Below are 17901 nucleotides of genomic sequence, written 5' to 3' on the forward strand. Positions count from 1 at the left end.
TAAATTTAGAATTTTTGTGAAATAAGATATACAAGATTTGATCAATAAATATACATTAAATCGTTCCTGTAATTCATACCTGTTGGGAAACGAGTGTCTAGTTTTAAAATCCATAATGCTTCTCTATTGAGCAAAAGTTTTCTCCAATTCCCTCCTCTTTTTGGGCAGAATACTCTCTCTAAGCCACAAACTTTCAATGCACTGATGTCACTTTGGTGTGTCTCTCTAAAATGTTTTGCCGCTCCTGAAATATTGATTTTATTTAAGTTTTTGATATCTGCTAAATGTTCAGCTATTCTTCTCTTGAGAGGTCTTATAGTACATCCTACGTATTGTTTATTACAAATGTTGCAAAATATGACATACACCACATGAGTGGTATTGCAGTTAATGTAAGACTTTATGGGAAAGGAATTATTACTTGAAAAAGATGTTAAATTATCAGAAGTCATCATAAATTTACAAGTTGTACATCTATTACCCCCACATTTGCATGAACCTGTGTACTTCAACTATGTACTTTTTTAATCAGGAATTTTGGGGAAAATACTAGGTGAAATTCTATTTCCTATCGTGGTTGAGTTTTTCGCTACAAAGTTGCAACCTGTTTTTAATATTCTCTTTAAGTCATGATCTTTGTCTAGGATAGGTAAATAACGTTTGACAATGGATGTTATCTGTTTGTACTCATTGCTATAGGGAGTAGAAAAAGTTAAGGAATTTTTTTGATGGTTGGTCTTAATATTGTTTATTTTGGGGTACAAATATTCTGATCTGGATTTAGCCTTAACTTTATTTTTTGCTTCTTGTAACCTTTGTTTAGAATAGCCATGTGCTGTAAGCCTAGTATCAATGATGTTGCATTCTGCTAGAAAGGTGGAATTTTCAGTGCATATTCTTTTCGCACGTGTATACTCTCCTAACGGAAGATTGTTAATGACATGCTTCGGGTGTGCACTTGATGCATGTAAAATTGAGTTTCCCGAAGTGGGTTTACGATATAAGTTACTTACAATACTGGATTTTGAAGAGTCACCAGTTAGAGTAATATCAAGAAAGGATAAGGATGTTAAATTTTTGTTATGTGTGAAAATTAAATTATCTTCGTTGTTATTGATATACAATATAAAGTTATAAATTGCTGTATATGAGCCTGACCAAATAATCAGTATATCATCAATGAAACGGGCATAATAATATATATCCTTTACAAATGGATTTGAGTTGCTATGGATATACCGTTCTTCCCACCAGGCTACATAAATGTTAGCTAATGAGGGTGAGAACTTTGCCCCCATAGAACATCCTAAACATTGTAAATAGAACAAATTATCGAATAGAAAATAATTATGTTTCAATAAATGGAAAGTAACACTAAGAATATATTCTTTTAGATGATCCGAATAATTAGTGTATTTTTGTAGTTGATCATTGAGGGCTACAATAGCTTTATCATGAGGAATAGATGAATATAAGGCACTAATATCACATGTAACCCAACAAAAAGAATCTGACCATTTCAATTTATCCATTATTTGAAGAACATTTGTACTATCTTTGATGTAACTAGGGGCCCTCTTGACAAGAGGTTGTAGTAAATTGTCCAACCACTCCCCTAAACGTTCATTTAATGAATCTATACTAGAAACTATTGGTCTTAGAGGTGGTGGAAAGGATTCTTTGTGGATTTTGGGAAGAGCATGAAAAATAGGAATCACTGGAAAAATTTTATTTCGATATTTACTTTCTTTTTCCGAAAGAATGCCCAAAGTGCAACCCTCCTGTATGACATCACATAATTTGGTTTTAAAAATATTAGTAGGATCTGATTTTAATATTTTATATGTTTTTGTATCATTTAATAATTGCATAATTAACTTTTTATATAGTTCAGAGTCCATAATGACTACTGACCCTCCTTTGTCTGCATTTTTTATTGTTACATCCTTATTATCATGTAATTCTTTCAACGCTAAATTTTCCCCTTTCGAAAGATTATGAACTGGATTCTTTTTATCTTTATATAAAGATTTCAAAGCTTCCTCTGTTGAGTCCACTATAAAAGAATTTCGCAACAGTTTAATAAAACTGAATCATCTAAGCAATTATGACGACTTAAACAGGAAGATTAAAGAAAACATTTATCTTCTCGAAGAGGACATAATGAAAGTCAAACGCAATAAATTTGAAAGAGATACTAAAGATTACAAGGAAAATAGTGTTTACACTTGGAAAAATTTCCGCAGACATAACGCAGGGTTACAATCTATCCTGAAAAAACGAAATCAGGACAAAAAAATGGAAGAGACACACAAACAGAGTTAATTTCTCGTCCTCTGAGTATGATTCTACGGATGCAACGTCGGATTCTGAGGGTCATTTGGGAACCGCAGTAGTTGGGATTCCGAGGGGGTCTTTGGCACCATCCAGGGCAAGGGTCCAGGAGTTTGGTGAGACACGTACCACCGCTTTTTTAGAGCCAAGCAGACATGGACGCATACAAGAAGATCTAGGAGAACCATCAAGAGGAAACAGCAGATATCCGAAGAGGAGAAATTACAAATAACGGGTGTGAACAGAGTCATAAGATCTTCAAAACGAAAAACAACCACATCACACCATCATATTAACCAAGATATAATTATGTGTGGAAATAATACAGACACCATTCAAGATGTAAACTACAGCAATAATTTTACAGTCGTGAATTTGTCAGCTCATATTCTTAATTCCAACCAGTTAAAAGTGCTAAAAAAGGACTTAATTTTGTACCAACTAGAAGTTTTGATCTATATCAAACTCTAATTGATGTCAACAAATTTGTACGACTACTAACTGTGAAAAAATATTTTTGGGAAGAAGATACTATACAATCTCAAGAGGTGGAAAGTAATGCATCATCAACAAATGATTTTGATAATTTTTTATTTGAAGAGCAAATGACGATCATGAATGTACAAACCTTGGAAAAGGAAAGTTCTACTTTTATGGGACTGTCCAATGCTCCTATTAACCGTATTTTTTTGCCTAATCCTGCTTTTTATCCTTTATCATGCAGATCCAATGCTATGGATGACTTCCAAACAGCTGTAGAGGAAGCTTTGAAATCTTTATATAAAGATAAAAAGAATCCAGTTAATAATCTTTCGAAAGGGGAAAATTTAGCGTTGAAAGAATTACATGATAATAAGGATATAACAATAAAAAATGCAGACAAAGGAGGGTCAGTAGTCATTATGGACTCTGAACTATATAAAAAGTTAATTACGCAATTATTAAATGATACAAAAACATATAAAATATTAAAATCAGATCCTACTAATATTTTTAAAACCAAATTATGTGATGTTATACAGGAGGGTTGCACTTTGGGCATTATTTCGGAAAAAGAAAGTAAATATCGAGATAAAAAATTTCCAGTGATTCCTATTTTTCATGCTCTTCCCAAAATCCACAAAGAATCCTTTCCACCGCCTCTAAGACCAATAGTTTCTAGTATAGATTCATTAAATTAGCGTTTAGGGGAGTGGTTGGACAATTTACTACAACCTCTTGTCAAGAGGGCCCCTAGTTACATCAAAGATAGTACAAATGTTCTTCAAATAATGGATAAATTGAAATGGTCAGATTCTTTTTGTTGGGTTACATGTAATATTAGTGCCTTATATTCATCTATTCCTCATGATAAAGCTATTGTAGCCCTCAATGATCAACTACAAAAATACACTAATTATTCGGATCATCTAAAAGAATATATTCTTAGTGTTACTTTCCATTTATTGAAACATAATTATTTTCTATTCGATAATTTGTTCTATTTACAATGTTTAGGATGTTCTATGGGGGCAAAGTTCTCACCCTCATTAGCTAACATTTATGTAGCCTGGTGGGAAGAACGGTATATCCATAGCAACTCAAATCCATTTGTAAAGGATATATATTATTATGGCCGTTTCATTGATGATATACTGATTATTTGGTCAGGCTCATATACAGCAATTGATAACTTTATATTGTATATCAATAACAACGAAGATAATTTAATTTTTACACATAACAAAAATTTTACATCCTTATCCTTTCTTGATATTACTCTAACTGGTGACTCTTCAAAATCCAGTATTGTAAGTAGCTTATATCGTAAACCCACTTCGGGAAACTCAATTTTACATGCATCAAGTGCACACCCGAAGCATGTCATTAACAATCTTCCGTTAGGAGAGTATACACGTGCGAAAAGAATATGCACTGAAAATTCCACCTTTCTAGCAGAATGCAACATCATTGATACTAGGCTTACAACACATGGCTATTCTAAACAAATGTTACAAGAAGCAAAAAATAAAGTTAAGGCTAAATCCAGATCAGAATATTTGTACCCCAAAATAAACAATATTAAGACCAACCATCAAAAAAATTCCTTAACTTTTTCTACTCCCTATAGCAATGAGTACAAACAGATAATATCCATTGTCAAACGTTATTTACCTATCCTAGACAAAGATCATGACTTAAAGAAAATATTAAAAACAGGTTGCAACTTTGTAGCGAAAAACTCAACCACGATAGGAAATAGAATTTCACCTAGTATTTTCCCCAAAATTCCTGATAAAAAAAAGTACATGGTTGAAGTACACAGGTTCATGCAAATGTGGGGGTAATAGATGTACAACTTGTAAATTTATGATGACTTCTGATAATTTAAAATCTTTTTCAAGTAATAATTCCTTTCCCATAAAGTCTTACATTAACTGCAATACCACTCATGTGGTGTATGTCATATTTTGCAACGCTTGCAATAAACAATACGTAGGATGTACTATAAGACCCCTCAAGAGAAGAATAGCCGAACATTTAGCAGATATTAAAAACTTAAATAAAATTAATATTTCAGGAGCGGCAAAACATTTTAGAGAGACACACCAAAGTGAAATCAGTGCATTGAAAGTTTGCGGCTTAGAGAGAGTATTCTGCCCAAAAAGAGGAGGGAATTGGAGAAAACTTTTGCTCAATAGAGACGCATTATGGATTTTAAAACTAGACACTCGTTTCCCAACAGGTATGAATTACAGGAACGATTTAATGTATATTTATTGATCAAATCTTGTATATTTTATTTCACAAAAATTCCAAATTTAAAGTAATTGATGACATAAAAATTAATATTAGTTTCAATTCATTATTTAAGTAAAAGTTTTGTTTAGATTAAATTAAATTCTATCAAGAATTGTCTATCAATTAATCTGTGCATACACTCTTGGAAGAGAATCTATCCTTTTACTCTTTGAATATTGGTTCACTGTGTCATTTAAAGCGGAGCTGTCTGTTCAGCACCACGCAAATGATATATACTGATTATTCTAACACTATATGGGAAAGGAGCTGTCCTTCAGCACCACGAGTGTCATACATTTAGACAAATTTCTTTATTCTATTGAATGGTTTTTATACTATTTAATATATATGATGTAAGATATATTACTTGCACAATAGAAATGTCACTTATTCTAATAACATTTTCATACTTTTCCAATGTCCTTAAACTACTATTACTAAACACACAAATTAGCCTTCTTCCTTGAATTACGTTTGACTATAATACACACCTGAAGACTAATGAATTGATCGACTAAATCACATGTCTCAAGCCATAAAATACAAATAAGGGATCTCTTTCTGTGTATATTGAAATAGTTCTTATTATATGACAGTCTTTCTGTAAAGGATCTGCCAGGCACTGCTTCAGGGTTAACTCCCAGAATTAATCAGTCAACACCTGAGTGTACATCCCTGAGACAGACACCAGCTTCCTCCACTCAGGCTGGCAGGCTTAGGAGTGGGAGAGCCTATCGCAACCTGGCCAGACTCAGCTAGCTCCCGCCCTCGGTCTATTTAAGCCTGCTCTTCCTGTCCATCTGTGCTTGTGAATTCTTTCCTTGAGGTTTCCTGGCCCAGCTACAGCTCCTGCTACTTTTTGATCCTGCTCCATACAGACCCTGGCTTACCGACTACTCTTCTGCTTTTCGCTTTGTACCTCGCACTCTCCTGGCTTGACTCGGCTCGTTCACTACTCTGTTGCTCACGGTGTTTCCGCGAGCAACTGCCCATTTCCCTTGCTTGTGTTCCCTTGTTTGTTTGTCGTGTTTGTCATGCACTTACTGAGCGCAGGGACCGCCGCCCAGTTGTACCCCGTCGTCTAGGGCGGGTCGTTGCAAGTAGGCAGGGACAGAGTGGCGGGTAGATTAGGGCTCACTTGTCCGTTTCCCTACCCCCCCCCACCATTACACTTTCTTTAATATGCCATTTGGGATGTTTTCACCTTCTTTTGTATAATAATCTTGCGAATTATAACATTATAGGGCAACTACGACACAAATTTTGTAACATACAACATGGAGTTAAATTCTCAAACCCAGCCCTAAACAGTCACCTGATTGAATGTCTTTGACTATTTATATGTAAATTTTATCTTTGTAAAGTAAGCTATGATTAAGGACCCTAGTGGTCTGAAACGCGTAAGCGTGGTCCCGGGATTTTTGTTTTATCCCTTGTTTTAATATGACCTAAATAAAATTGGAATTTTAATTATTCGAGTGCTGGATCCACCTTTTCTACACATCGTTTTTGTTGCAATACATTGCTTACCCAGAGCAGATTAAGCATATCCGACACCAAAAGGGCCCGTTCCATAACAACAGATAAAGAGGTATTGCTAATATCTGCTAATTGCATCCATCTAGATAAGTGATTGGCTATGAAATACGTTTCCAAGTCAGGTAGAGAGATGCCCCCCTGCTCTGTTTTCTGTATAAGAGAAGAGTATGCTAATCTAGAGTGCTTGCAATTCCAAAGAATGGAAATGAACAGTGTTTTAAAGTTCCGAAAGTAACTTTTCGGGACATCAATAGGCAATGCAATCAACATATACATAATCTGCGGGAGTATATAAGTAGCTAGTAAGTTTTTCCTGCCAAACCACGAGAGGAACGGCAAACAAATAGACAATAATAGTGTTTGAATTTTGGTAAAAGGGGTTTATAATTGAGTGCAAATAAGTCCCCAGGGTCAGCTGAAATAATTATCCCAAGAAATTTAGTTGCCTTGGATGGCCATTTGAAAGGGGTACAACTATGCAGTTGGGTAGCAATATGAGAAGGTACATTGATATTTAACGCTTCCGACTTACCGAGGTTTATTTTAAAATAGGAAACATAGCCAAATGTGTCAAACAAAGCAAGTATATGGGGCATAGCTCTCAACGGGTTTGTAATGAGCAAGAGAAGGTCATCTGCAAAGGCCGCTATTTTATGTTGTACAGCGCCTACAGTTAAGCCTCTAACATCGTCATGCTGTCTGATATGTAACAATAGTGGTTCCAATGTTAATATGAAAAGGGCCGGAGAGAGAGTACAAACCTGGCATTAGATATTTTAACAGTCCTAAGAATTTCTTGTATTGTATCTTCCTGTGTGTTTTTCTCTGAGTCTTTCTCAGTTTCCTTAAACCTCCCTACTGGTTGTATCCTTCTTGTTAGCTGGGGAAGCTTCATTACTACTCTTACTTATATCAGATGTATTATCTACTGGCTTTTTAGACAAATTTATAGAGATTTTACCTCTTCAGGCAAGATTTTCTTGCAAATTAATCAGCTTCTTCAGTGGTGAGGGACTTTCTACCAAATCTGTGTAGTCATCAGCAGCTTTCCCTGCTATTTCCTCCATCTTTTTATTTTTCCCTCCTATTGTATTATTAGCTTTAGCTTTAGTTTTCACCACCATTGTGTATGGAGAAATAGAGAAAGTGGAAACGAGATGTTTCAAACCACCTATAGCCAGCAATGACCACTCCAAACGAATACTTCCTCAACCACTCCTCAACCACCTCAGAACCTCATAAATTACTACCACAGAGTCATAGGTAAGAAAAAAATGGAAGTACTATATAAGTCTAGGCAAACTTGCCCCTTTAAGCCCCAGAGATCCAGATATATACAGGAAGTCCATCCAGTAGTGAAATGCAATTTAAATGCAGCAAACAATTAGGCAGCCAATATTAATAAGTAAAACTCCGCTCATATCCCTTATGCACTCAAGTTGGCAGTCCCTAGAAATCCTTATATCCACATTACTGACAAACAGGCTCACATCCTGTATGTGCTCCAGCTGACAAGGAAAAATTCCTTATATGTTGTAGTTTTATTGATGTAATACAATAGAGAAGCAAAGGTAATGGTCTAAGGAGCTTTGAATATTAAGCAACGAATACAGCAGGTATTAGTATTTCAATAGACAACTCACGTCCCTTGTCTATTTCAAAGAACTTCCTTAGGAGGATAGAGCAAATATGGGAAATAGAATAAGGTATCCAGAATGTGTCTTGTTGTCCTGGTCCCTGCACTGCATAAAGCCAAGTTCAGTGTCCTGATATCCTGTAGACTTGGTCCTGGTCCCAGTGCTGCATAAAGCCAAAGTTCACCCCCCTAAAAGCATCTTAGTGGGAGAAGAAGGCCAAAAGAGGAGGCATCGTGTATATCTGGGTCCAGGAGCCACTCGCAGCAGCGAAGTTCACCTGCCACTATACACCGCTCAACGCGTGGAGGATAGGGGAGGAAGCAGGAGGTGCCATGTTGCTACATCATCACGTGCGTGTCATCGCGTCTGTGGCGCAGCGTCACCGCTACGTGATGTTCTCGGTGATTCCATCACATAATTGGGTGTCTTTCCTTCCTTTGGCAGCGTTTTCTTTAAACTTTCACGTGGCAGTATTTTGGTCAGTATTTTGCCTAACTATTTGTAAGCCAAAACCAGGAGTGGAACCTACACAGAGAAAAGTATAACTGAAAGATTTGTACTCTTTCGTGTTTTGGACCCACTCATGGGTCATTTGGCTTACAAATACTGCCCAAAATACTGTGTGATTAAGACCTAAATAACCGTTATCATGTTCCATACAAAATTTTGTTCTTTCTCTCCTCCTGTGGTTGATACTCCTGAGGCTAAGATAATCACCGATTGCTTGAAGTCTTTATGGGCAGAGGATCACTGTAATCTGAATAGGTCTGTAAAAGGGCACATAAGAGTTGCAGATCGGAGACATGCTCTGGGTCCTTAGTTAAGGGTTGAGGAAAGGGTGTGGTTGGTCACTAAAAATAACAGGATAAAATGTCATCATCTAAATATATTGGTCCATATAAATTCTAGAAATTATTAACCCTATGGTTTTCCATCTTCTACTGCCTGAGCCATTTAAGATCACTAATGTATTCCTTAAATACCTGACTAACCCAATCAAGTCACCTTGAGTATTAAAGTCAATCTATTATTGGTTGTTAGGGATTTAGGGGGTCACATCAATATTTGCTTCATTGGAAGAGTTTATGGTCCTGAAAAAAGATCCTGGGTCCCTGCTCGTTCTGTTCATGCCAATGTTCTAAAGAAAAGATTCCATTACAAGATCCCTAGTGGTCGGGTGGCCCCTCGTAGAAGTGGGGTACTATAATGAACTTGCCTCACCCAGTCAATCAGAGGGCTGGGTGCTCTTTTTAAATCTCCTCAGCAACGACCTCCGTGACAGTTATTTGAGTTTACTCATACCTAGTTGTGATATACAGCTTTCTGTCCTTCTACAGTGTTTGACATTGTTTTTCACCCTGTTTTTGCCTGCTTTTTGGATACCTCGCTGAGACTTGTAGTTCCACTCCCAGTTGTTGATCCTGGCTATCACAGACTACACTACTGTATTGCTCTTTTGATACCTCACTGAGACTTGTAGTACTACTCCTGGTTGTTGACCCATGCTATCACAAACTACACACCTGCATTGTCCTTTATATACCTAGCTGAGATTTGTATTTCTACTCCCAGATGTTGATTTTGGCTATCACAGTCTACACTCCTGCATTGCCCTTTAGATAACTAACTAGGACTTGTAATTCTATTCCCAGTGGTTGACCCTGGATATCACAGACTACTCTCCTGCATTGCCATTTGGATACCTCAATGAGACTTGTAGTTCTATTTCCAGCTCTGAGCACCTGCAACTCCAAACTACTCTCCTGTCTTGCCCTTAGATAATAATTAAATAATGGAAGGCTGCCTTTCTTTATATTGTGTGATCGGCGTTAGGGATTAAGCTCAGTGGACTGTAAGCTTGGTATGCCTCAACTGTAGATATCTATAAAATTGTATTGTGAGCTGAGCAAAATGAGTTTAATGTATTAAATGCAGGGGTGGACACACCAGGGGTCCAACAGGTAAGGGGTCCCTCTGTCAGCTTAAAGGGAATCTGTCCACGGAATACCCCCTGACTACAGTAATGAGTGAATAGCGTAAAATACACAGTTTCCAAATGGATTTTATTTTTTTTGTACTCCCTTGCATTCTCCTGCAGTAAGCCTACAAATGGCCCATACGCTGTATGCTAATGAAGCAGAATGAATAACACAGCAGCAAGTAGTCTTCTGAATTATTTCTCTGAGCTTGGGAGTCAGGGTTGTGCATTAGCATACAGCACTCTGACTATTACCATATTAACAGTGTCCTACTGTTCATTAGATTGCATGTAAAGGATTGAGCTAATAAATTTAATACCTCGCAAATACTGGTGGACTGTTGGAGAGACATAATGGGGATTTTGTATGATAAGGGGGATGCTCTATGGTTGAAAAGTAAAGGACTCGTATTCTGTTCTTGCACAGGGACCCGCTCATGTCTATTTCGACCACCGATTAGATATGCATAATGACTTCTGGCATATAACGCCTAGCTTTTGAAAGAACCCACGATCAGGTAGGTTGATCATGTCGGTAAAGATGGGGTATGACCATAGAGGAATTTCATATGGTAGACTCACAAAGGATGCCAAAGTTTTTGCCTCTCGCCAGACTTGAACAGACAATTAGTGTAGTGGAGGAGAGTCGGAGGAAACAAGGCAGGACACTCTAAAACCGGCTATAGGATTTAAATATTCAGATAATGGGCTAGAGGATGTTCAGGGCTGGATAAATCTTCCATCAACACCCTTGCTCGTAGGTACCTCAGTTGGCCATCCAGAAAGTAAACTAATAGGTCTGGAGAGGTAGTCCCTTCCAAAAGTTTAGGTTTTTGCAAACTATCTAGACAGAATTCAGTATGTTTTTTTCCCGAATTGATGCTATAATTAGGGAATGTAATGTTTAAAAAAAAAAAACATTTGCGTTATGTTGGAGAGTACATTATGTTTGCATTGTCTGCATGAGTAAGCATTTTGGCAGCAAAGTTGAATTTTGATGCAATTTGTGCATATAATCACTGTTTGATCCAAAGTTGCGTGAAGGTGGTTGTGCATATAAATTATTAAAGGTGTATTCCCAGAATCAGCAATTATCACCTATCCACAGGAATTTAATGGAGTGGCGGTCAAGCATGTACACTGCCGCTTCATTTAAAGCCTATGGGGATTACAGAAACAGCCGAGTACAGACCCGGCTTTTCCATCAGTCCCATAGTCATTGAATGGAGTGGCAGGTGCATGTATAACCACTGCCTCATTTAAGCTCCTCCTCACTGCGGCACCACTGTCTCTGAGCTTTGGGTCCTCGTTCTTGTGATTGGTGTGGTCCCAGCGGTGGGGTCGCCAGCAAAAGGACAATTATCACCTATTCCTTGGAAAAGTGATAATTGTCAATTTTGGGACAACTTTTTTAAGTTGTATTTTCATATATGGCATGTTGTGTGCTGTTACCTTTCTCATCGGACTGGGGTGTGGAGTTTAAGGAAACTCTACTTTCTTCACACTTGACCTCTGTAAAGAGGTATGAACTTTCCTGGTCAGATTGTCACGGTGTAGTCCCCAAACTAGTCACCGATTGGCAGAAGTTCCTCTGTAGGTGGGGGTTGCCAATATATACACAGTCAGGATGTATAAAGCCAGAGGATGAGATAGAACGGTATTCAGGATTCAGGCTGGGATCGATACCATGACAAGAACCAGTTGACAATTCCAAAGGGTGAGATAGGGGCTTAATCCAGGAACAAGGCAGAGAAAGGTCAGGATCAGGAGTCAGGAACAGAGTCTATAACAGTTAGGAACAATAGCCAGGTAAGGATGTACCTTGACCTGCACGTGAGGAGTAAAGGCCAATGTCCCATTTAAATAGAAGAAGTGGAATATAACAACGGTAGAAGAGATGTACTGGAAGAATCTCTACTGCCTTTTCTGAAAATACATTAGCAAAGTCTTGGTATTGCGGAGGCAGCTCGGATAGAAAAGCAATAGATCTGAGCGGTAATTCCGGGTTGCGATTCAGAACAGGGGGGCAATGCTGGAAACAAGAAGATCATCAGCGAGCAAATTCAATAAAATGTCCAGCTGCGTCGGAGTCCAAAAAAGTCCACACTAGCCTCGTGATGAGCTTGTAAACTGACAATAACAGGAACCAGAATCATTAGGGTGTGAGGCCCAAGGTAAACTCCCTCTCTCACCTAAGCCTTGGAGTTTTCCGGCTGTGAAGGACAAATAGGACAACTGTCCACAATAGAGACAAAGGCCTATAGGCACACTGCGTCCTCATTCCTCTGCTGAGAATGCTGTACGACCCACTTGCATGGACTTCTACTGAGCAGTGACTGGGGGTTTATTGAAGGTTGGAGCTAGCAAGGGAAACATCAAGTGTGTTCCCTTTCTTAAGATCTCCCCTAAAATGGATTTCCCAATCTGATACCCAGAGGAATTCGATCATGCAGTGCAGTAGGAAGGTCGCAATCAATCTTCATAAAATGCAGCAACCTGAGATTCATTGTTCCAGGCTAAATCAGATGCCGGAAATATGAAATTAGACAGCATATTGGCCGACTATGGTAGTACTTTGTTTAAGGTGAAAAAGAGTTGAAGCAGCAGAAGTCGGCCAAGGACCCACCGGAAGTAAGTCAGAAAGTCAGACTGCGAGGATACTATTGGATCATCACGCTCCCATAGGGATTTGCATATGTGACATCTCTCAATGAAAATCAGCTCTAAAAACCTAGTCACTACAGACCCCCACCATTGTTGGTCTTATGTCACATCTGATTGACATGTCATAAAAGTAGACGTTTAATTTATGTTTCATGTAAATATTTATGGTGCATAATTGTGGTAGCTTTAGTACATATTAACCCCTTAATGATGTTGCTGATTTTGTCACTAAAGACGAGTAAAAGCATTTTCCCCACTGCATGTGGTTGGGCATGACTTTTTTTTTTTATTCATCAATGTAACCGTGTGCGGTATTTTGCAGGATTGATTGAATATTTTTTAAGACAAATTTTCAGGGAAACTGTATGTAGCATTTAATGTATTTTATGAGGAAAATGCATAAAATTTCCCCAAGAAAAACAAATTTTTAGCCAGAGTTTTATAGTCCGTCATTCACTGATATTTTTTTTCAACAGGTTATTATGGATATGGGGATACCAAGTAAATGTACCATATATCATTTACAAGACAAATACATTTTTGTCATGATTTTATGATGCGGTAATGATGGTGATTAAAGGGAGTCTGTCACCAGAATGTCAGAGTTAAACTAGTAACAGGATATTGTGGAGGAGACAAACCTGTTTCTAGTGTTTATTTTCATTTTCTGCTTACTGCCTCCTTTGTCGAGATATATGTTTTATTACGTTTATGCTAATGAGCATTTAAGTGCAATGAGGGCGTTACCATTGTATCTAAATGCTCTTACTTCGCTCCCAAGTTCAACCCCCCTCCCTTCTTAGGGTATGTTCACACGGCAGCGTCCGTAACGGCCGAAATTACGGGGCTGTTTCCAGGAGAAAACAGTCCCGTCATTTCAGCCATAACGGCATGTGCAGGCGCTTGAACGCCGCGTCCATTACGGACGTAACTGGAGCTAGTTTTCCATGGAGTCCATGGAAAACGTCTCCATTTACGTCTGAAGAAGTGACATGACACTTCTTTGGCGCGGGCGTCTATTTACGCGCCGTCTTTTGACAGCGACGCGTAAATATACGCCTCGTGTGGACAGACAAACGTCAGCCCATTGCTTTCAATGAGCAGATGTTTGTCATCGCTTTCAAGCCGTATTTTCGGACGTAATTCCAGGTGTAAAACGCCTGAATTACGTCCGTAAATAAGCCGTGTGAACATACCCTTACATTGATTGACAGGGGCCAGGCAGCGTAATCGGCGCGTTCATGCCTGGCCCCGTACTATCTGTAACGAGCACGCGTCCCTGCTCTTCACCCGGCGCATGCGCAGTACGATCTTTCTGCTCGACGTTCTAATCGGCAGTACTGCACATGTACCGAATAAAGAGCAGGGGCGCTGTGCATGCACATTCCTGCGAATAGAACGTCGAGCAGAAAGATCGTACTGCGCATGCACTGGGTGAAGAGCAGGGATGCGCGCGCGTTACAGATAGTACACTGCCTGGCCCCTGTCAATCAATGTAAGAAGGGAGAGGGGTTGAACTGGGGAGCGAAGTAAGAGCATTTAGGTGCAATGGTAACGCCCTCATTGCACCTAAATGCTCATTAGCATAAACCTAATAAAATGTATTTCTCTACAAAGGAGGCAGTAGGCACAAAATGAAAATAAACACTAGAAACAAGTTAGTCTCCTCCACAATATCCTGTTACTAGTTTAACTCGGACGTTCTGGTGACTGACTCCCTTTAAACCATTACCATTTAACATTAGCTCTTCATCTTATAAATATCTTCATTATGTTTATATTCTAAATTTATACTAATCCTCTCCTTTTCCAGCAGGATGTTTCTGGCCACATTGAAAGCCATACTTTTGCAACAAGTTCCATGAACCAGTTCTGCATCCTCTTCAAACGCACATTCCTCTCAATCATGAGAGATACGGTATGTTAAAAGAAGGTGGACAGTATAAAATTAATGGGGCAGATAGGGAGAGACAGACATCTGGGAGGCAGAATGAATGACTACCATAGGTACTGTGGTGACAGAGGTGAGATGCACTTTATTTACCCATCACTTGAGCTGTAGTGATTTATACTGTCCCAGATTCCTGTAGCCATTTTTATAAATGTGATGCTTCCCTTTTGCACTACGGTATTTGTGTTGTTTGTCTTGAACGCTCCTTGACCATAAGTTTTTCTTTCAATTTGACCTATGTTTTCCAACCAATGAGTCTGTTTGTATCACTTGATGGTGCCTGTTCATTTTTCTTACAGGCAACATGTTCTCACTGTATGGGGGCATTACATGTAATGTTGCTTGTACTTTCCCACTCTCCCAGGTCCTGACTCACCTGCGTTTCATGTCTCATCTATGTATCGGGGTTCTGATCGGGCTGCTGTACCTGCACATTGGTGACGATGCCAGCAAAGTATTCAATAACACGGGCTTCCTGTTCTTCTCCATGCTCTTTCTTATGTTTGCAGCTCTCATGCCCACTGTGTTGACCTGTAAGAGCAACAACTATTCAGTCAACAGACTTTTATTTGTTTTTATATTCTAGTTAAAAATCTTAAAGGGATTTTCCAAAGAATAAATGAGATTTTTCACCCCCACTGATGATCACTGATGAGGCCCCGAGTCCCCCACTCTTCCTCACCTGCACATCCGCAGTATGGAAAATTTTGTGAAGAGAAGTGGTTGGGCTTCCGCTTTATACAACTCATGGGAGTTAGGGAAAAAAATCTGAGCGCCCTCCCTCAGCTGTTTCCATAACTTTATAGAGTTGCATAGAGCGGGAGCACTTATGCTCGACTGCTGCTCCATACAAACTCCTATTCGCCATAGACATGCTGGGGGACACAGGGGAACCCTGTGGATAGGAATTAAATATTCTTTGATGGAAATTCCTTGAACCTGACATAGTCATTAGAAAACGTCTGCCAAAATTGCTATCAGTTAAAGTTTTCATATAAACTTTGTTCCCCAAGCTGTCCCTAAAGAGATACCAGGCAAAAGATGAGTCAGTTATTTATTTTTTTTGAGTTACACATTTTGATCAAACTGTACAATTGCCTTTTTACGGCAACCTCATTCGGAGTCCCTACACTTATTTCACACAGTTTCATATGTCCTATTAGGGAGTTCTGAGTTTTATTCAGTTCAGGATCCTCATCTCTTGGCCAGACTGAACAGCCGTTACGATATTTTAGGCACCAGGTTTGAAGAGGTCTTGTGGTGCCAAACAGTGGAAACCCCCAAAAAGTGACCCCATTTTGGAAACGACACCCTTCAAGGAATTTATCTAGGGGTTTGACCCCACAGTTTTTTTGGCACAATTTATTGGAATTCATTTGTAAAAATGAAAATCTACACTTTTTTTCTGAAAATACATAGAAATGTTTAATTTTTACAAGGAATAAATGAAAAAAAGCACCCCAACATTTGTAACGCAATTTCTCCTGATTACGTCAATACCCCATATGTAGTAATAAACTGCTGTTTGGACCCACGGCAGGACTTAGAAGGGAAGTCTCTTGGCCAGACTGGACAGCCGTTACAAAGAGCGTCCCTCGTTCTGTCCTGCAATACAACCAATTTATTAGAATGGGCACAGTGTAATGCTCAATTTCCCCGGTAGTGGCGCTGCAGGGAAATTAAATACTTACTGCCAGGGTTCACCACAGGTAACGGCAGATGATTGGGGCTCCCAATAAGATCTTCTTATTGTCAAGTCACCCTTCTAACAATTAGGAATTGTATAAAGCAGACAACCCCTTTATGGACAGTATGGCAGTGATGAAAGCTGTTGCAACTTAACCATTGTACGATACAAGCTCTTTTGCCATCTAATTAGGCCCCTGTTTGCTCATGCCAAACCCTTTCCGACCATATAAATAGTTCTAAAAAAACCTCTTCTTATTACCTCTGTCCGTAAACTAAATCCGGTGTAAGGATACAATCACATGTACTGGTAGTTGTGCGGCAGGGGCATCTGAAAAACTATAGCAAAACCACATGCTAAATACACTTTTCCTTCCACGTTGACCATGTCCTGTTTTTTATACCATTGTGATTCTCCATTAAAGTTGATGTTAAAAATCTGTGACAAAAATGCATGAAAACCAGAAAGAATAGAGCATGCCATTTAAAGAAAATGATTTGAGAGAACTGGAATATTTTATTTTTTGGGATCTGTACATTGGTGGCTATGAGCTGTTCATAGGCTTGTTGGACAAAGCCAAATATTCCTAATTATAAACAATAGGTGCACTTTCAATGCGAGTTCTCTCTATTTTTTGGTGAACTTGTCCATGTAGTGCTAAGCAGACTTCAAATCTGATATGTTCTGGTGTCATCTCTATGAATGACTTTCTGAACAAGTGGTCGTCCATGACCCATGCCTATGACAAGCTTTTTGGACATCTTTCTGTTCAGCCTTTTTATTTTTTACTGTTATTTTTCTTCTATCTACTGAACACATTCTTATTATTACTAACTCCTATTCTTCTGTGTTCACTTCATATAAACCCCTAATTCCTTTTTCATCCATTTTGTTTCTCTAGTCTTTATCATCCTCTCATACATGGTTATCCCATCCTGAGTATTTTCTAAAATCTCCTATTTCCTCCCTCCTACAACACTGTTTATTCTTTACCCATAGTTCCTCTGGAGATGTCTGTATTTCTCAGAGAACACCTAAATTACTGGTACAGCTTAAAGGCATATTATCTAGCCAAGACAATGGCAGATGTCCCTTTCCAGGTAAAGTGATATTGTTAGACCCATTATTCAAGTGTGCAATGTAAACATTTTAACCCCTTTAGCATGCAGCCTGTTTTGGCCTCGTGGCACAGCCGATTTTTTTCAAATCTGACGTGTCACTTTATGTGGTAATAACTTTGGAATGCTTTTCAAGTGATTCTGCGATTTTTTTCTCGTGACATATTGTACTTTTTGTAAGTGAAAAAAAATGGTAGATTAAATTCAATATG

The 17901-nt window shown here is 38.6% G+C and overlaps 1 protein-coding gene across 1 annotated transcript in view; it reads left to right on the forward strand.

Annotated features, from left to right (window-relative positions):
- The window catches only part of ABCG4 (ATP binding cassette subfamily G member 4), a 365340-nt gene that overhangs the window by 336453 nt on the left and 10986 nt on the right, over window positions 1-17901 (forward strand). Inside the window, exons 10-12 of the mRNA XM_075840823.1 lie at window positions 14750-14851; window positions 15249-15417; window positions 17571-17671. Of these exons, the coding sequence (XP_075696938.1) occupies window positions 14750-14851; window positions 15249-15417; window positions 17571-17671 (372 nt within the window). The remainder of the gene's footprint in view (window positions 1-14749; window positions 14852-15248; window positions 15418-17570; window positions 17672-17901) is intronic.

The sequence above is a fragment of the Rhinoderma darwinii genome, chromosome 10, assembly GCF_050947455.1.
Source record: "Rhinoderma darwinii isolate aRhiDar2 chromosome 10, aRhiDar2.hap1, whole genome shotgun sequence".
NCBI classification, from domain to species: Eukaryota; Metazoa; Chordata; class Amphibia; order Anura; family Rhinodermatidae; genus Rhinoderma; species Rhinoderma darwinii.